The 21,560-nt window shown below is 43.3% G+C and overlaps 1 protein-coding gene across 1 annotated transcript in view; it reads right to left on the bottom strand.

Annotated features, from left to right (window-relative positions):
* LOC115120420 (integrin alpha-9-like) overlaps positions 1–21,560 on the bottom strand; it is a 224,493-nt gene that overhangs the window by 86,708 nt on the left and 116,225 nt on the right. The window contains exons 14-15 of the mRNA XM_065012599.1: positions 17,738–17,892; positions 11,774–11,934 (exon numbers count right to left, since the gene is read on the bottom strand). Coding sequence (XP_064868671.1) covers positions 11,774–11,934; positions 17,738–17,892 — 316 coding nt within the window. The remainder of the gene's footprint in view (positions 1–11,773; positions 11,935–17,737; positions 17,893–21,560) is intronic.

Below are 21,560 nucleotides of genomic sequence, written 5' to 3'. Positions count from 1 at the left end.
GTAGAGCTGGGGTCTGAGCCAGGGTGAGTAGCCAGGGTAGATAAGAAGTAGAGCTGGGGTCTGAGCCAGGGTGAGTAGTCAGGGTAGATAAGAAGTGGAGCTGGGGTCTGAACCAGGGTAAGTAGTCAAGGTAGATAAGAAGTAGAGCTGGGGTCTGAGCCAGGGTAAGTAGTCAAGGTAGATAGGAAGTAAAGCTGGGGTCTGAGCCAGGGTAAGTAGTCAAGGTAGATAAGAAGTAGAGCTGGGGTCTGAGCCAGGGTGAGTAGCCAGGGTAGATAAGAAGTAGAGCTGTAGTCTGAACCAGGGTAGATAAGAAGTAGAGCTGTGGTCTGAACCAGGGTAAGTAGTCAAGGTAGATAAGAAGTAGAGCTGGGGTCTGAGGCAGGGTGAGTAGCCAGGGTAGATAAGAAGTAGAGCTGGGGTCTGAACCAGGGTGAGTAGTCAGGGTAGATAAGAAGTAGAGCTGGGGTCTGAACCAGGGTAAGTAGTCAAGGTAGATAAGAAGTAGAGCTGGGGTCTGAGCCAGGGTGAGTAGCCAGGGTAGATAAGAAGTAGAGCTGTGGTCTGAACCAGTGTGAGTAGCCAGGGTAGATAAGAAGTAGAGCTGGGGTCTGAACCAGGGTAGCTAAGAAGTAGAGCTGGGGTCGGAGCCAGGGTGATAGCTAGGGGAGATAAGAAGTAGAGCCAGGGTGTGGAGACAGGGTAGATAAAAGTAGAGCTGGGGTGTGGAGCCAAGGTAAGTAGCCAGGGTAGATAAGTAGAGCCAAGGTCAGAGCCAGGGTAGATAAGAAGTAGAGCCAGGGTCGGAGCCAGGGAAGATAGGCAGAGCCAAGCTCAGAGCCAGGATGATAGCCAGGGTAGATAAGAAGTAGAGCCAGGGTCGGAGCCAGGGTTCTATATCTACAGCCATTGATGGATAAAACTTCATCATCTGCTTTTAATTGTGTGTGTGTGTGTGTGTGTGTGTGTGTGTGTGTGTGTGTGTGTGTGTGTGTGTGTGTGTGGTGTGTGCGTGCTGTGTGGTGTGTGTGTGTGTGTGTGTGTGTGCTGCGTGGTGTGTGCGTGTGTGTGGTGTGTGTGTGTGTGTGCTGCGTGGTGTGTGTGTGTGCATGTGTGCTGTATGGTGGCAGCTAACTAGCCAGTACAAGAGCCATCCAGGAAACCTTCTATCTTTAGTGTTCTATTGTCCTAAAAGACTACAAACCCAACTATGTAAAATAATTGGTGCATACAATTTCTATGATCTAGATCAGAACACAACACAGTTCTGTACATGATCCCTGTTCAGTTTAAGATTTCATCTACTTCCCCAGATTTAAAAAATGTATGTCTCTGCGTGCAGCTTGAAGGAAGTTACTAACTAGAGATAGCGCAATTGCTAACTAGTGTAGGCGCAACAACTGAAAGTGTATGGTACATGCTAGCATGCTAGAAGATATACTATATATACAGAACTATGTGGACACCCCTTCAACTTAGTGGATTCGGCAATTTTAGCCACACCCGTTGCTGACAGGTGTATCAATTCCAGCACACAGCCATGCAATCTCCATAAAAACATTGGTAGTAGAATGGCCTTACTGAAAAGCTTTGACTTTCAAAGTGGCACTGTCATAGGATACCACCTTTCCAACAAGTCAGTCAAATTTCTGCCCTGCTAGAGCTGCCCCGATCAACTGTACATGTTGTTATTGTGAAGTGGAAACGTCTTGGAGCAACAACGGCTCAGTCGTGAAATGGTAGACTACACAAACTCGGAACGGGACCACTGAGTGCTGAAGCGTGTAAAAATAGTCTGTCCTCAGTTGCAACACTCACTACCGTGTTCCAAAGTGTCTCTGGAAGCAACGTCAGCACAAGAACTGTTCGTCGGGAGCTTCATGAAATGGGTTTCCATGGCCGAGCAGCCGCACACAAGCCTAAGATCACCATGCGTAATGCCAAGCGTCGGCTGGAGAGGTGTAAAGCTCACCGCCATTGGAAACGTGTTCTCTGGAGTGATGAATCACGCTTCAACATCTGGCAGTCAGATGATGAATCTGGGTTTGGCAGATGCCAGGATAACGCTACCTGCCCCAATGCATAGTGCCAAAGCTTGGTGGTGGAGGAAAAATGGTCAGGGGCTGTTTTTTTCATGGTTCGAGCTAGGCCCCTTAGTTCCAGTGAAGGGAAATTTTAACGGTACAGCATACAATTAAATTCTAGATGATTCTGTGTGTCCAACAGTTTGGGGAAGGCCCTTTCCTGTTTCAGCATGACAATTCCCAGTGCGCAAAGTGAGGTCCATACAAAAATAGTTTTCCGAGATCGGTGTGAAAGAGCCCTGTGTGAAAGAGCCCTGCACAGAGCCCTGACCTCAACCCCATTGAAAACCTTTGGGATGAATTGGAACACCAAGTGTGAACCAGGCCTAATCGCCCAACATCAGTGCCCAACCTTGTGGCTGAATGGAAGCATGTCCCCACAGCAATGTTCCAAAATCTAGTGGAAAGCCTTCCCAGAAGAGTGGAGGTTGTTATAGCAGCAAAGGGGGGACCGACTCTGTATTAATGCCCATGGTTTTGGAATAAGATGTTCGACGAGCAGGCGTCCACATACTTTTGTTCATGTACTGTACCACAGACTTAGGCTTGCGAAACTACCTCTAACTTCATTCCTACTGGACACACAGACATGAAAATGGTATCCACAAGTTACTCTGACTCTGGAGAAGGAGACAAAGGGTCTCATTGCCAAATTCCTAAAGTATCCCTTTAATGTAGTATTTGATGTGTCACCTTACAAAATAAATCAGACTGTGACTGAGATTAGAATGTCCCAGTCAATGCTGTCAAACCCACATGAGAAATCCTTAACATTAGTATGCTAAAATCTAGTGCTGTAATATTGCCTAATCAGCTCAATACTTGCAGACAGTGCATTTTTATCAAAGGCTTTATTCCAAGAACAGGATTCATTCCATGTTTCCAGTGTATTTATTACTGTATCCTACGCTCCTCTGCTCTGACTACGTCCCACAGGGCACCCGGTTTCCTAACCCTGGTCAAACCTAATGCACTATATAGGGAATAGGGTGCCCTATGAGAGACAGCCTCTATGGGTTTTCATAGTTTTCCATCCTATGCTTTATAAATAGAGTGGTGCTGCCTTGTTTTAACAGAAACCAGCTGGATGCTATTTTCTTCCTCCTGCCCTGTCCATTCACTGTATCAGCTTTCTCTCTGTGTGTGTGTGTGTGTGTGTGTGTGTGTGTGTGTGTGTGTGTGTGTGTGTGTGTGTGTGTGTATTATATTCCCTTTCTTGGCCAGCGGTAAATGAAATCAGTGGAATGGCATCGAGGGAATTGAAAATGTCATACTGCTGCAGAACTGAATAAGGAGGCCAACAAAGCATGCAGTGTGGTAGTGGTGGTACCGTGTGGATCTGGCTCTGTCTAGGAACGTGCCAGTGGCATAGCTGATGTCCTCAGCCTCATAGTGTGTGGTAGGCAGGGGTGTCTCTGGGAGTAGGTCTCTCAGTGTTTTAATATTGCTCAGGTACAGAAGTGGAGGGATTTGTCCATGGATACAGTATAGTGGAGTCGTGTAATGTGATGCGATGACGTAGCAGCTAAACTATACTGTGTTCCACTCATTAAGACTTTACATGACGTCCCATTTAGCATTCTGGAATCTACCAGGCTCTTTAGTGAACGTCATGTTTCTCCTCCATGGAAAGCTTTATTAGACAGACCACACTACTTCTCAAACCGTCTCTGTGATCACAACATGTGGTGGGTTTACAGCATCGGCAATCCATCCTCATATGCATATTTATGCTTCAACAAGCCCATCTCACAGCCCTGTGGTGGTATGAATACAGTATGTGTCGTGAACCTGTGACAAGGGCCACTGCCATTTGCGGTCATTAAAGAGTGGTATAGCTAGCTAGCGTAGTAGGCTATTAGGTCCATTACAGTCTTTATTTTATTTTTGTTCTCATTTACAACTGTAACCTGGCCAAGATAAAGCAAAGCAGTGCGACAAAGACACCTATTAAGACACAAAGCTCAAGCCCAGCCCCCTAACAGTTGTCTAGGAACTCCTCTTGGTGCCCCACATTCCTGGCCTAATGTTCACTCTCTCTGCCCTATATGTCCCCAGTATATCCCATAATAACTTTGCCTTGGCTGGCAATATTAAATATCTTCTAGCAGATATCTCTATCTGTCCTGGCTCTAGTTTATTTATAAGCCCATCAGTCTATTATGATGGTTGGACCTTGGCGCTTCTTCTGGTGGAAACTTGGGCATCTGTCTGTCAACACAGAAAGGCGACCTCCAGCCTGACAACTGGTGGAGATGGGGGTAGAGATCGTTTAAGAATGTGTTCCAATCACGCTGCGCCTTGGTCTCCTCGTTATGACGAATGTGACAATAACAACCAGGTTCAGTATAATATCCAGGTTCAGTATAATATCCAGGTTTAGTATAATATCCAGGTTCAGTATAATATCCAGGTTTAGTATAATATCCAGGTTCAGTATAATATCCAGGTTTAGTATAATATCCAGGTTTAGTATAATATCCAGATGCAAAAAGTAGATGAACACTGATCTAAACCTGCAAGCTATTTCATGATACATTTTCAAGGTTAACTGATATACAGTAAGCTGAGAGACAGAGAGATGATGTGCCAATTGCACGAAAATTAATGTGAGAATGTGACACTTGAAAATTAAGGGTGGAGAAAATTCAGCTCTTGAAATCAGTCACTTACTCACACGCAAACACCACTCCTGCTCCTTTCAACCACCCAAATCATTCACACACACACACACACACACACACACACACACACACACACACACACACACACACACACACACACACACACACACACACACACACACACACAGAGAGAGGAAGAACATTCCTGGTCCTTTCAAACATCCATATCATTCACCATTAGAATATCCCCGTTGTCCGTCTCTAGAATGTGAGGTATGACTGTAGTAAGAAGTGCGTCATTTATTTGAGCTCAAATAACCAAACAAAGTTTCTCTGGAACTCTGGCATGCCTTTGCACAGCCGTTCCCCCGCCACTCAAAACATCAATATGAAACACATTATATGATTTCACTATCAATGAACTGGCGTTCCATAATGTTTTGTGATTTACTGAGTGAGTGATCATTCCTGGTGGTTTTCTCTGATAGACGTAGGGTTGGGTAATCTTTGTTAGTCCATGTGTTCACTGTGTGTAAGGATTTCAAGTCTAAGTCCATTACATGTTAGATGAAAATGTTGACTAAAGATTAATTGATCAAGTGTTTAGATGGATCAAGTGTTCAGATCCATCTGTGTAAACTAATCTGTTTCTCTCTCTGATAAGCAGTTTTTCCACATACAGATCTGCTATCTTCATTTGATCACTGTTGTCGCATATCATTTTTTGTGAAAAATGGATCAACGCCTCCAAAAATGTTCTTCCATTATAATCCACATATTAATTTATACACCTAACGTATAGAACTATACACACCTAACGTATAGAACTATACACACCTAACATATAGAACTACACACACCTAACGTATAGAACTACACACACCTAACGTATAGAACTATACACACCTAACGTATAGAACTACACACACCTAACGTATAGAACTATACACACCTAACGTATAGAACTATACACACCTAACGTATAGAACTACACACACCTAACGTATAGAACTATACACACCTAACGTATAGAACTACACACACCTAACGTATAGAACTACACACACCTAACATATAGAACTATACACACCTAATGTATAGAACTATACACACCTAACGTATAGAACTGTACACACCTAACGTATAGGACTACACACACCTAACGTATAGGACTACACACACCTAACGTATAGAACTATACACACCTAACGTATAGAACTATACACACCTAACGTATATAACTATACACACCTAACGTATAGAACTATACACACCTAACGTATAGAACTATACACACCTAACGTATAGAACTATACACACCTAACATATAGAACTGTATACAACGAATGTATATAACTAATGTAGACAACTGTATACTACTAATGTAGACAACTGTATACAACTAATGTAGACAACTGTATACAACTAATGTAGACAACTGTATACAACTAATGTAGAGAACTGTACATAAGTAATGTAGAGAACTGTATACAACTAATGTAGAGAACTGTATACAACTAATGTAGAGAACTGTACAGAAGTAATGTAGAGAACTGTATACAACTAATGTAGAGAACTGTATACAACTAATGTAGAGAACTGTATACAACTAATGTAGAGAACTGTACAGAAGTAATGTAGAGAACTGTGTGTGAAAAAGGTGTTAAGAAAATCTAATAAATGTAATGCACACCTTTGATTACCTAAAAAAGATAAACACAAGAGGTTATATTATTATAATATTGGAAGTTATTAAAATTGTCACACCTTTGAATACTAGTTCATTCACTAGAAAGAATGTGTCACGATCGTCTGAATGAATGGACCAAGGCGCAGCGTACTTAGAGTTCCACATGTTTAATAAATATGAAACTCACCAAAAACAATACAGAAGAAAACTAAACGTGACGTTCTGGGCTGCTCACAGGCAGCTACACAAAAACAAGATCCCACAAACAACAGGTGGGAAAAGGCTGCCTAAATATGATCCCCAATCAGAGACAACGATAGACAGCTGCCTCTGATTGGGAACCATACCAGGCCAACAAAGAAATAGAAAACATAGATTGCCCACCCTAGTCACACCCTGACTTAACCAAATAGAGAATTAAAAGGATCTCTAAGATCAGGGGGTGACAGAATGCTATTACCAACAGGTTATTTTGAATGTGTCATTTTGGCACCACACTTTGAACCCTATTTAACTCCACAAAGCAGACCAAGTGTTCCTCTGATCTCTGGTTAATCAAACTATTTTACATTGCCAATGCTTTTTAACAAATTCCCTCATAAGGGCAAATTCAATGATATTCTATGCTCTTCTATTCTATTCTAATACACAGATCAATTCTATGGTGACGTGGTTCTGGCCTGATCCCACCTAGTACATTACAGTACACAGAGACAAGAGAGATGCCAGTTAGTTACGTATGTGGCACGTACCAGATCGCTAATCTACAGTACACTACTGCACACCCAGAAACAGAGGCATTCCCTTTATAGTGCATTTACGCCCCATAGGACTCTGGTCAAAAGTAGTGCACTATAAAGGGAATAGGGTGCCATTTGGGATGCCAAAAATAGAGATATTGCTGTATAGAAGATGTTGAACACGTTTACATTGGGAATTAACATTACAATACTTCACATTGCTGATCTATTGTGTGTATACCTACAATTGTCACAGTTGAAGCTAACAGTTTATGCCGCTGTCTGGTCACAGTGTTCAATTAGGAGAAACAACCACAAGTGTCTAATTATCAATGAATACTGTATATAGACATCTAGGAGTTCCACAAACTCCACTGGACAGACTGGATGTTTAAGGCTCCATAATGGTGTTATGATGTGTTGTTCAAAGTCTCTCACATTATGTAGTGAGGTATACTCAGCCCAGGGCAGGGTAGCAGACCTGGGTTCTAACACTATGGGCTGTATGGCAGGGTAGCAGACCTGGGTTCTAACACTATGGGCTGTATGGCAGGGTAGCAGACCTGGGTTCTAACACTATGGGCTGTATGGCAGGGTAGCAGACCTGGGTTCTAACACTATGGGCTGCATGGCAGGGTAGCAGACCTGGGTTCTAACACTATGGGCTGTATGGCAGGGTAGCAGACCTGGGTTCTAACACTATGGGCTGTATGGCAGGGTAGCAGACCTGGGTTCTAACACTATGGGCTGTATGGCAGGGTAGCAGACCTGGGTTCTAACACTATGGGCTGTATGGCAGGGTAGCAGACCTGGGTTCTAACACTATGGGCTGTATGGCAGGGTAGCAGACCTGGGTTCTAACACTATGGGCTGTATGGCAGGGTAGCAGACCTGGGTTCTAACACTATGGGCTGTATGGCAGGGTAGCAGACCTGGGTTCTAACACAGTCAAGCACATATAAAGTACTTTAAGTGTTTTCGAATAGTGTTTGAACCCAGGACTTTTTTTGTGGGGGGGGGGGGGGGGGAGTGCGAGAAGGATAGAATGGTATTGAGTTCAGTCAGGCTCAGCCTCCCAGGGAGAAATTAGCCTGGGGTCCACTGTAGAGAATGGCAGTGAAATGCACAGGCTCCGTGTGGGGTGGGACCTCTGGTCCCCATTAGCAGGAGGTGAGACATACATGGACGCCCTCAGGCCTCAGGACATACGGTAGGTCCACTCTAAGGCTGCCTCTGAATCAGCAGGTTACGATACAGTAACTTACTATTTATGTGACTGTCTACAGTTCCTACTCCGGACAAGAAGCTTGTCTGCACATTAAGATGCATGCAAATTGCAGTAATTAAAACCTAGTTTCAGTCAGAGCTCTAGGCTATCTGACGATAGTGACAACGGTCTACTACGGTGACCGAATGCTTGGAAATTAAATAACAGAAATTTGCATGGCTCAACCAGTGAGTGTGCGGAGGGATCAGTTTCCAGTTTAAGACACATATCTTCCTGCACCTTAGCTACTTATCTATGTGGTCTGTGAAGCTACTCTACCACCTACTGTTTCTATCCATTTGGAGATGATAGCAGAAAGTAAACAGTGTTGTTTTAACTGTTATGACTGCTTGCATGTCACATTTGCCCTGATCCAGCAAGCTGCAGGATAAAACCACTCAACCAGACAACTGTTGAACTTTCACACACATGCACACATACCTATAGCCAATATACACTGCTCAAAAGAATTAAGGGAACACTAAAATAGCACATCCTAGATCTGAATGAATGAAATATTCTTATTAAATACTTTTTTTCTTTACATAGTTGAATGCGCTGACAACAAAATCACACAAAAATGATCAATGGAAATCAAATTTATCAACCCATGGAGGTCTGGATTTGGAGTCACACTCAAAATTAAAGTGGAAAACCACACCACAGGCTGATCCAACTTTGATATAATGTCCTTAAAACAAGTCAAAATGAGGCTCAGTAGTGTGTGTGGCCTCCACGTGCCTGTATGACCTCCCTACAACACCTGGGCATGCTCCTGATGAGGTGGCGGATGGTCTCCTGAGGGATCTCATCCCAGACCTGGACTAAAGCATCCGCCAACTCCTGGACAGTCTGTGGTGGATGGAGCGAGACATGATGTCCCAGATGTGCTCAATTGGATTCAGGTCTGGGGAACCCTCATTTCCACCCTCATGGAGTCTGTTCCTGACCATTTGAGCAGGCACATGCACATTTGTAGCCTGCTGGAGGTCATTTTGCAGGGCTCTGGCAGTGCTCCTCCTGCTCCTTCTTGCACAAAGGCAGAGGTAGCGGTCCTGCTGCTGGGTTGTTGCCCTCCTACGGCCTCCTCCACGTCTCCTGATGTACTGGCCTGGTCTCCTGGTAGCGCCTCCATGCTCTGGACACTACGCTGACTGACACAGCAAACCTTCTTGCCACAGCTCGCATTGATGTGCCATCCTGGATGAGCTGCACTACCTGCACTACCACTAGAGTGAAAGCACCGCCAGCATTCAAAAGTGACCAAAACATCAGCCAGGAAGCATAGGAACTGAGAAGTGGTCTATGGTCCTCACCTGCAGAACCACTCCTTTATTGGGGGTGTCTTGCTAATTGCCTATACTTTCCACCTGTTGTCTATTCCATTTGCACAACAGCATGTGAAATTTATTGTCAATCAGTGTTGCTTCCTAAGTGGACAGTTTGATTTCACAGAAGTGTGATTGACTTGGAGTTACATTGTGTTGTTTAAGTGTTCCCTTTATTTTTTTGAGCAGTGTATATTATAGCCCTCTAAGCTGCGCACTGCTCCCTTCGGACTGCCATGCAGAAGAAATATCAGCCCTCGCAGCACGAGACTGAACTTCCCTCAACTTTCTAGAGTTTTCCCCTTGAGTTAACACTATCAACATTTCCCTCAACTGTGGAAATTGTGCTCGAATCAACACAATATTAGCCACCTTCAACGTAACATACTGAAAAAAAAACTATGCAAGACTTATTAGTATGCAAAACTAACTGTGCAAGAGATTTTCTTGTGGAGCGCATCGGAGTAGGATTTTATTGCATTGACAGCCATGACTCAGGCCCATACTCTTAACCAATCAGAGCTGCAGTAGGCCAATATGCAAATAGACCATTGCCATATATGGATCTGTGCCATTCACTTTGAACTGGACTGTTTACAGTATGAGGGGTCGCGAATAGATATGCTTGAGATCAAAGCGAGAGCTGCATGTAGCCACCTGTGCAAATGTGTTAATGTTCTTTGCTAATTAGTTATTAGCACAGTTATAGCTAATTTCTAGACAACAATGGGGGAGTGGTTGCTTCCTACAAGAGCACTTCTAGCCATCTTTGAAAAGCGAGTCAGGTAAAGAGCTTTTTTATGTTTTAAAGGGTTAGTGTTGTATTTTGAAACAGTCTTCAATAAGCTAAGTAGCCAACAGGCAGAGGGTAGCATAATTTGACTGATTAATTGTATTTTGTGGTTTCTTGTGTCAAACAACACATTTTCAGTCACCTCCTTGTCTGAAGGTGAAGTGGATAAACAGGTTATTCATGTCAAGCCCTGCATGTTTTTTCTAAAGTCTCATGGAATGTAGATTTTTCTACATTGAACACCACACATTGCTGCTACTGTAGGCTGAATGATAGAATGTTATGGGATGCATTCTTCTCCATTGTTATTGATTGTAGGCCACTCTGGTAGGACTACATTATGATCAAACATCCACAGTAGAATACTTGGCCACTGTTATAACTAACTTATAGGGGGTTCAGCCTCAGTGTTCACTGTAAACGTGTGTTGCACAGCAGACCTGAAATTTGCTCAGTGCTGAAAAAAGAATGAGCGGGAACAATGATTGTAGCCAACATGATTCACCTTTGTTTTGTTTGCCTTGCCTACAATTTCAACATTGTTTTGAGCCTATCAAAACTATTAAGACTGAACGGAAGTTGCCACCGGAGATGCTATGGAGATTGAACGTCGCTTCAGAACATCAAAACAAACAGAAAGAAAACAGCTTGACAAACACTGCTTGAATAATCCAGTTGCCATGAGAAAGAGTTCAGTGGAGGACATGGACACAATAGCTCCAACTGAACCAGCTAACTGGGACAAATAGGGCAACATCAGGGCACATCACATCTTAACGACATCATATCTAGTTGTAAACATGTTTTCTGGATGAGAAGTCATCATACAGTATACTATCACCTTAACCTGGTGGCACACAACACAGTCTGGTATGTGAGACTACAACCCACTGGTCTCTGTTGGTCAACGAGAAGATGTCTTCTTAACGTTAAACAAACTTCCATATACAACCAGTATACAACCTGACCGTGACTTTACGACAAAAAAACTGATAATCATTGCAACCAGCTTTGACCGCTGGGGACACTCTGCTCTGAGGAAAAGGGACCTTTCTTATGTGATCTCTACAGGAATTGAACCCACAACCTTGGCATTGCCAACCACAGGCCCACATTTTATTTATTTATTTTATTTCACCTTTATTTAACCAGGTAGGCCAGTTGAGAACAAGTTCTCATTTACAACTGCGACCTGGCCAAGATAAAGCAAAGCACTGCGACAAACTAAATGACTTCTAGGGACTCACCTTAACATATGCAGTGTACTGTTGGCAATTCTCTCTGTTGATGTCCAGACTGAGCTCGTTGCTCATTAAGCTGATCTGGGCTCCGTTCTGAATGAAGTACACTCTGGAAGACTGGCTCCTCTGCCTCTTATCCACATCAGCTGTCAGGTTATACAACAACTCTGGGGAGAGAAGAGAGAGACCAGCTGTCAGGTTATACAACAACTCTGGGGAGAGAGGAGAGAGACCAGCTGTCAGGCTATACAACAACTCTGGGGAGAGAGGAGAGAGACCAGCTGTCAGGCTATACAACAACTCGGGGGAGAGAGGAGCGAGACCAGCTGTCAGGCTATACAACAACTCTGGGGAGAGAGGAGAGAGACAAGCTGTCAGGTTATTCAACAACTTTGGGTTGAGAGGAGAGAGACCAGCTGTCAGGTTATTCAACAACTCTGGGGAGAGACAGAGAGAGACCAGCTGTCAGGTTATTCAACAACTCTGGGTTGAGAGGAGAGAGACCAGCTGTCAGGTTATACAACAACTCTGGGGAGAGAGGACAGAGACCAGCTGTCAGGTTATACAACAACTCTGGGGAGAGATCAAAGAGACCAGCTGTCAGGTTATACAGCAACTCTGGGGAGAGACAGAGAGAGACCAGCTGTCAGGCTATACAACAACTCTGGGGAGAGAGGAGAGAGACCAGCTGTCAGGGTATACAACAACTCTGGGGAGAGAGGAGAGAGACCAGCTGTCAGGGTATACAACAACTCTTGGGAGAGAGGAGAGAGACCAGCTGTCAGGTTATACAACAACTCTGGGGAGAGAGGATAGAGACCAGCTGTCAGGTTATACAACAACTCTGGGGAGAGAGGAGAGAGACCAGCTGTCAGGTTATACAACAACTCTGGGGAGAGATCAAAGAGACCAGCTGTCAGGTTATACAGCAACTCTGGGGGGAGAGGAGAGAGACCAGCTGTCAGGTTATACAGCAACTCTGGGGAGAGACAGAGAGAGACCAGCTGTCAGGCTATACAACAACTCTGGGGAGAGAGGAGAGAGACCAGCTGTCAGGCTATACAACAACTCTGGGGAGAGAGGAGAGAGACCAGATGTCAGGGTATACAACAACTCTGGGGAGAGAGGAGAGAGACCAGCTGTCAGGGTATACAACAACTCTGGGGAGAGAGGAGAGAGACCAGCTGTCAGGCTATAATACAACAACTCTGGGGAGAGAGGAGCGAGACCAGCTGTCAGGCTATACAACAACTCTGGGGAGAGAGACAAGCTGTCAGGTTATTCAACAACTCTGGGGAGAGAGGAGAGAGACCAGCTGTCAGGTTATACAACAACTCTGGGGAGAGACAGAGAGAGACCTGCTGTCAGGGTATACAACAACTCTTGGGAGAGAGGAGAGAGACCAGCTGTCAGGTTATACAACAACTCTGGGGAGAGAGGATAGAGACCAGCTGTCAGGTTATACAACAACTCTGGGGAGAGAGGAGAGCGACCAGCTGTCAGGTTATACAACAACTCTGGGGAGAGATCAAAGAGACCAGCTGTCAGGTTATACAGCAACTCTGGGGGGAGAGGAGAGAGACCAGCTGTCAGGTTATACAGCAACTCTGGGGAGAGACAGAGAGAGACCAGCTGTCAGGCTATACAACAACTCTGGGGAGAGAGGAGAGAGACCAGCTGTCAGGCTATACAACAACTCTGGGGAGAGAGGAGAGAGACCAGCTGTCAGGGTATACAACAACTCTGGGGAGAGAGGAGAGAGACCAGCTGTCAGGCTATACAACAACTCTGGGGAGAGAGGAGCGAGACCAGCTGTCAGGCTATACAACAACTCTGGGGAGAGAGACAAGCTGTCAGGTTATTCAACAACTCTGGGGAGGGAAGAGAGAGACCAGCTGTCAGGTTATACAACAACTCTGGGGAGAGACAGAGAGAGACCAGCTGTCAGGTTATACAACAACTCTGGGGAGAGAGGAGAGAGACCATCTGTTTTAACCGCCTTTGAGCCAGTGGATTACTGAAGAAAACGCGCCAACAAAACAGAGTTTTTGGGATATAAAAGAGGGACTTTATCGAACAAAACGACAATTTATTGTGTAACTAGGACCCTTCTGATTGCAACCAGATGAAGATCTTCAAAGGTAAGTGATTCATTTTATCGCTATTTCTGACTTTCGTGACTCCTCTACTTGGTTGGAAAATGTTTGTATGCTTTTGTAAGCGGGGCGCTGTCCTCAGATAATCACATGGTATGCTTTCGCCGTAAAGCCTTTTTGAAATCTGACAAAGCGGCTGGATTAACAAGAAGTTTTTCTTTTAACCAATGTATAACACTTGTATTTTCATGAATGCTTATTATGCTTATTACAATTCATTTTTAAAATTTGTTTATCTACTTCAAACAACACAAATACCAAACATTATTCAAAGATGATCAACAAACACGGAGTACACAAAACATTATCCAAGATGATCAACAAACACGGAGTGCACAAAACATTATCCAAGATGATCAACATACACGGAGTGCACAAAACATTATCCAAGATGATCAACAAACACCGAGTGCACAAAACATTATCCAAGATGATCAACATACACGGAGTGCACAAAACATTATCCAAGATGATCAACATACACTCAGTATACAAAACATTGTGAACATTATGCTTCAGACACCTTGTAGAGTCCATGCCCCGACTAATTAAGGCTGTTCTGAGAGCAAAGGGGTGTGCAACTCAATATTAGGAAGGTGTTCCTAATGTCTGGTATACTCAGTACATGTTCTCCAAATGCTTTCAAACATCTCTGTTTATAATATACCATATCTAAAGGGACATAGTTCTGTTTCTTCTCCAGTTCGATATCGAAGGTGAATACAGGCTTTTTAATTGATAGCTATACATTTTTTTGCAGCAATTAGACTTAGATTACAAAACTTTCTCTGATATTGATCAACAATATTTTCATTTCCGAACAGACATAATTTTTTGGAAATCCGTGGAATGAATCATCGTCACGCACAAGCAAACACACACGCGTGCGCACACACATACATAGTCTGCAGTAAGTGCCTCAGAGTGGTGAAATGCTGTAAAACAGTTGGAGGGACAGCAGCATACACCCCAGTCACAACCAAAAGGGTACTGTGTGTGTGTGTGTGTGTGTGTGTGTGTGTGACATTGATTCATTCCACGTGTGCACGCTTATGTGTGTACGGGAGCGCCTTCCATGAGCTCACCCTGCCAGGCGGAAAGGAGGGGCGTTGAGTGTTCATTACCGGCCCAGGCGTCATTACCAAACTATACCAGCAGGCTACTTCCCTGTCCTGGGGGGGATCAAGCATGACCAAACCCACAGACACAACCATGACCACAACACACCTAAACAGTCAACCAGGGCCACACCTAAACCAAATATTGTTTATAACTACCCCAAGATAAACCACAGCCTGTAATTTCCAATGGGAGCAAATGATTCATAATGGGCAGAAAAAAGCAAAGGTGGGCAGAGCCAAGCAGGAGCTAGCGAGATCCTATAGGCACATTTTAGCATGTATTTGCATATTTCCGGGCTTCCTCTCATCGCCGGGCTTCCTCTTATCGCCATATTTGGTAGTGAGTGGAAATGCCAAACGGATGCCTCAGATTTATATACTGAAAAAAATGTAAACACAACATGATACAAATTTCAAAGATTTTACTGAGTTACAGTTCATATTAGGAAATCAGTCAATTTGAATTAATTAATTAGGCCCTAATCTATGGCTGGGATTACAAATATGCATCTGTTGGTCACAAATACACTATATATACAAAAGTATGTGGACACCCCTTCAAATTGGCTATTTCAGCCACATTGTATAAAATCGAGCACACAGGTATAAAATCTCCATAGACACACATTGACAGTAGAATGGCCTTACTGAAAAGCTCAGTGACTTTCAACGTGGCATCGTCATAGGATGCCACCTTTCCAACTAGTCAGAGCTGCCCCGGTCAACTGTAAGTGCTGTTATTGTGAAGTGGAAACATCTAGGAGAAACAACGGCTCAGCCGCAAAAGTGGTAGGCCACACAAGCTCACAGAACAAGACTGCAGAGTGCTGAAACATGTAATAATTGTCTGTCCTCAGTTGCAACACTCACTACCAAATTCCAAACTGCCTCTGGAAACCACGTCAGCACAATAACTGTTTGTCGGGAGCTTCATGAAATGGGCTTCCATGGCCAACAAGCTTAAGATCACCATGCGCAATGACAAGCATCGGCTGGAGTGGTGTAAAGCTCCCCCCATTTTACTCTGGAGCAGTGGAAACGCATTCTCTGGAGTGATGAATCATGCTTGACCATCTGGCAGTCTGACGGACTAATCTGGGTTTGGCGGATGCCAGGAGAACACTACCTATACCAATGCATAGTGCCAAATGTACAGTTTGGTGGAGGAGAAATAGTGGACTGGGGCTGTTTTTCATGGTTCGGACTAGGCCCCTTAGTTCCAGTGAAAATAAATATTAACGCTACATCATACAATGGCGTTGAATTTGAACGCTGACTGCGAGCCAGGCCTAATCGCCGAACCTCACTAATGCCCTTGTGGCTGAATGGAAGCAAGTCCCTGCAGCAATATTCCAACATCTAGTGGAAAGCCTTCCCAGAAGAGTGGAGGCTGTTACAGCAGCAAAAGAAGGACCAATTCCATTTTAATGCCCATGATTTTGGAATGAGATGTTCGACGAGCAGGTGTCCACATACTTTTGGTCATGTAGTGCACCTCAAAAACAAAAAGGTAGGGGCATGGATCAGAAAACCAGTCAGTATCTGGTATGACCAACATTTGCCTCATCCAGCGCGACACATCTCCTTCCCACCGAGTTGATCGGGCTGTTGATTGTGGCCTGTGGAATGTTGTCCCACTCCTCTTCAATGTGAAGTTGCTGGATATTGGTGGGAACTGCAACACGGTGTAGCACACATTGATCCAGAGCATCCCAAACACATTCAATGGGTGACTGGTGAGAATGCAGGCCCTGGAACAACTGGGACATTTTCAGCTTCCAATCATTGTGTACAGATCCTTATAACATGGGGCTGTGCATTATCATGCTGAAACATGAGGTGATGGCGGCGGATGGATGGCACGACAATGGGCTTCAGGATCTCATCTCAATACATCTGTGAATTCAAATTGCCATCGATAAAATGTGATTGTGTTCGTTGTCCGTAGCTTATGCCTGCCTATACCATAATCCCACTACCATATGGCACTCTGTTCACAATGTTGACATCAGCAAACTTCTTGCCCACATACACGTGGTCTGAGTAAATGTTCTAGTGGACATTCCTGCAGTCAGCATGCCAATTGCACACTCCTTCAAAACATACCTGTGTAATGATCATGCTGTTTAAATCAGCTTTTTGAACAGTCAACCAGCATCACACCATAACAGTCAACAAGGACCACACCATAACAGTCAACCAGGACCACACCATAACAGTCAACCAGGACCACGCCATAACAGTCAGGACCAGCCATAACAGTCACAGGACCACCCCAACACAGTCAACCAGGACCACGCCATAACAGTCAACCAGGACCACACCATAACAGTCAACCAGGACCACGCCATAACACCAACCAGGACCACGCCAACAGTCAACCAGGACCACGCCATAACAGTCAACCAGGACCACACCATAACAGTCAACCAGGACCACGCCATAACAGTCAACCAGGACCACGCCATAACAGTCAACCAGGACCACGCCATAACAGTCAACCAGGACCACGCCATAACAGTCAACCAGGACCACGCCATAACACTCAACCAGGACCACGCCATAACAGTCAACCAGGACCACGCCATAACAGTCAACCAGGACCACGCCATAACAGTCAACCAGGACCACTCCATAACAGTCAACCAGGACCACTCCAGAACACAGATGTGTGTAGTTGTATTAGTGCTCACCTATCTGTCCTGGCAGGTGTTTTCCTCTGAAGAGCAGGCAGACTCTTGCGTTGAAACAGTTGAGGTGTTGTGGTCCCTCGTGACACTGAGGCACAGAGATGTTGATGGAGACAGGCAGGTAGATAGACACGTCCACAGTGATCACCGGCCGGGACCTAAACACCAAACATAACATGGTGTCAATGGACCTATAACCAGTACAATATGGTGTCAATGGACCTACAACCAATACAATACACCATAGTGTCAATGGACCTACAACCAATACAATACCACATAGTGTCAATGGACCTACAACCAATACAATATGGTGTCAATGGACCTACAACCAATACAATACAACATGGTGTCAATGGACCTACAACCAATACAATATGGTGTCAATGGACCTACAACCAATACAATACCACATAGTGTCAATGGACCTACAACCAATACAATATGGTGTCAATGGACCTACAACCAATACAATATGGTGTCAATGGACCTATAACCAATACAATACACCATAGTGTCAATGGACCTACAACCAATACAATACAACATGGTGTCAATGGACCTACAACCAATACAATATGGTGTCAATAGACCTACAACCAATACAATACACCATAGTGTCAATGGACCTACAACCAATACAATACCACATAGTGTCAATGGACCTATAACCAATACAATATTGTGTCAATGGACCTACAACCAATACAATATGGTGTCAATGGACCTACAACCAATACAATATGGTGTCAATGGACCTACAACCAATACAATACACCATAGTGTCAATGGACCTACAACCAATACAATATGGTGTCAATAGACCTACAACCAATACAATACACCATAGTGTCAATGGACCTACAACCAATAAAATACCACATAGTGTCAATGGACCTATAACCAATACAATATGGTGTCAATGGACCTACAACCAATACAACATGGTGTCAATGGACCTACAACCAATACAATATGGTGTCAATAGACCTACAACCAATACAATACACCATAGTGTCAATGGATCTACAACCAATACAACATGGTGTCAATGGACCTACAACCAATACAATATGGTGTCAATAGACCTACAACCAATACAATACACCATAGTGTCAATGGATCTACAACCAATACAACATGGTGTCAATGGACCTACAACCAATACAATACAACATAGTGTCAATGGACCTACAACCAATACAATATGGTGTCAATGGACCTACAACCAATACAACATGGTGTCAATGGACCTATAACCAATACAATACACCATAGTGTCAATGGACCTACAACCAATACAATACAACATAGTGTCAATACAATATGGTGTCAATGGACCTATAACCAATACAATATGGTGTCAATGGACCTACAACCAATACAATACAACATAGTGTCAATGGACCTACAACCAATACAATATGGTGTCAATGGACCTAACAATACAATACACCATAGTGTCAATGGACCTACAACCAATACAATACACCATAGTGTCAATGGACCTACAACCAATACAATACACCATGGTGTCAATGGACCTACAACCAATACAATATGGTGTCAATGGACCTACAACCAATACAATACAACATAGTGTCAATGGACCTACAACCAATACAATATGGTGTCAATGGACCTATAACCAATACAATACACCATAGTGTCAATGGACCTACAACCAATACAATACACCATAGTGTCAATGGACCTACAACCAATACAATATGGTGTCAATGGACCTACAACCAATACAATACAACATAGTGTCAATGGACCTATAACCAATACAATATGGTGTCAATGGACCTACAACCAATACAATACACCATAGTGTCAATGGACCTACAACCAATACAATATGGTGTCAATGGACCTACAACCAATACAATACAACATAGTGTCAATGGACCTATAACCAATACAATACACCATAGTGTCAATGGACCTACAACCAATACAATATGGTGTCAATGGACCTACAACCAATACAATATGGTGTCAATGGACCTACAACCAATACAATACACCATAGTGTCAATGGACCTACAACCAATACAATATGGTGTCAATGGACCTACAACAATACAATACAACATAGTGTCAATGGACCTACAACCAATACAATACACAGTGTCAATGGACCTATAACCAATACAATATGGTGTCAATGGACCTACAACCAATACAATACAACATAGTGTCAATGGACCTATAACCAATACAATATGGTGTCAATGGACCTACAACCAATACAATATGGTGTCAATGGACCTACAATACAATACAACATAGTGTCAATGGACCTACAACCAATACAATATGGTGTCAATGGACCTACAACCAATACAATACACCATAGTGTCAATGGATCTACAACCAATACAACATGGTGTCAATGGACCTACAACCAATACAATACAACATAGTGTCAATGGACCTACAACCAATACAATATGGTGTCAATGGACCTATAACCAATACAATACCACATAGTGTCAATGGACCTATAACCAATACAATACACCATAGTGTCAATGGACCTACAACCAATACAATACACCATAGTGTCAATGGACCTACAACCAATACAATATGGTGTCAATGGACCTATAACCAATACAATATGGTGTCAATGGACCTACAACCAATACAATATGGTGTCAATAGACCTACAACCAATACAATACACCATAGTGTCAATGGACCTACAACCAATAAAATACCACATAGTGTCAATGGACCTATAACCAATACAATATGGTGTCAATGGACCTACAACCAATACAACATGGTGTCAATGGACCTACAACCAATACAATATGGTGTCAATAGACCTACAACCAATACAATACACCATAGTGTCAATGGATCTACAACCAATACAACATGGTGTCAATGGACCTACAACCAATACAATATGGTGTCAATAGACCTACAACCAATACAATACACCATAGTGTCAATGGATCTACAACCAATACAACATGGTGTGATTTTACAACCAATACAATACAACATAGTGTCAATGGACCTACAACCAATACAATATGGTGTCAATGGACCTACAACCAATACAACATGGTGTCAATGGACCTATAACCAATACAATACACCATAGTGTCAATGGACCTACAACCTGGTACAATACACCATAGTGTCAATGGTCTACAACCAATACAATATGGTGTCAATGGACCTACAACCAATACAACATGGTGTCAATGGACCTAGTCAATACAATACACCATAGTGTCAATGGACCTACAACCAATACAATACACCATAGTGTCAATGGACCTACAACCAATACAATATGGTGTCAATGGACCTAGACCAATACAATATGGTGTCAATGGACCTACAACCAATACAATACAACATAGTGTCAATGGACCTACAACCAATACAATATGGTGTCAATGGACCTACAACCAATACAATATGGTGTCAATGGACCTACAACCAATACAATACACCATCACAGTTGTGTCAATGGACCTACAACCAATACAATGTGGTGTCAATGGACCTACAACCAATACAATACAACATAGTCTCCTCAATGGACCTACAACCAATACAATACCACAGTGTCAATGGACCTATAACCAATACAATATGGTGTCAATGGACCTACAACCAATACAATACAACATAGTGTCAATGGACCTATAACCAATCCCAATATGGTGTCAATGGACCTACAACCAATACAACATGGTGTCAATGGACCTACAACCAATACAACATGGTGTCAATGGACCTACAACCAATACAATATGGTTTCAATAGACCTACAACCAATACAATACACCATAGT

Source organism: Oncorhynchus nerka, linkage group LG28, assembly GCF_034236695.1.
Source record: "Oncorhynchus nerka isolate Pitt River linkage group LG28, Oner_Uvic_2.0, whole genome shotgun sequence".
Lineage (NCBI taxonomy): Eukaryota > Metazoa > Chordata > Actinopteri > Salmoniformes > Salmonidae > Oncorhynchus > Oncorhynchus nerka.
Note: the sequence above shows the minus strand (reverse complement) of the source record. Positions and strands in the feature narration are given on the sequence as shown.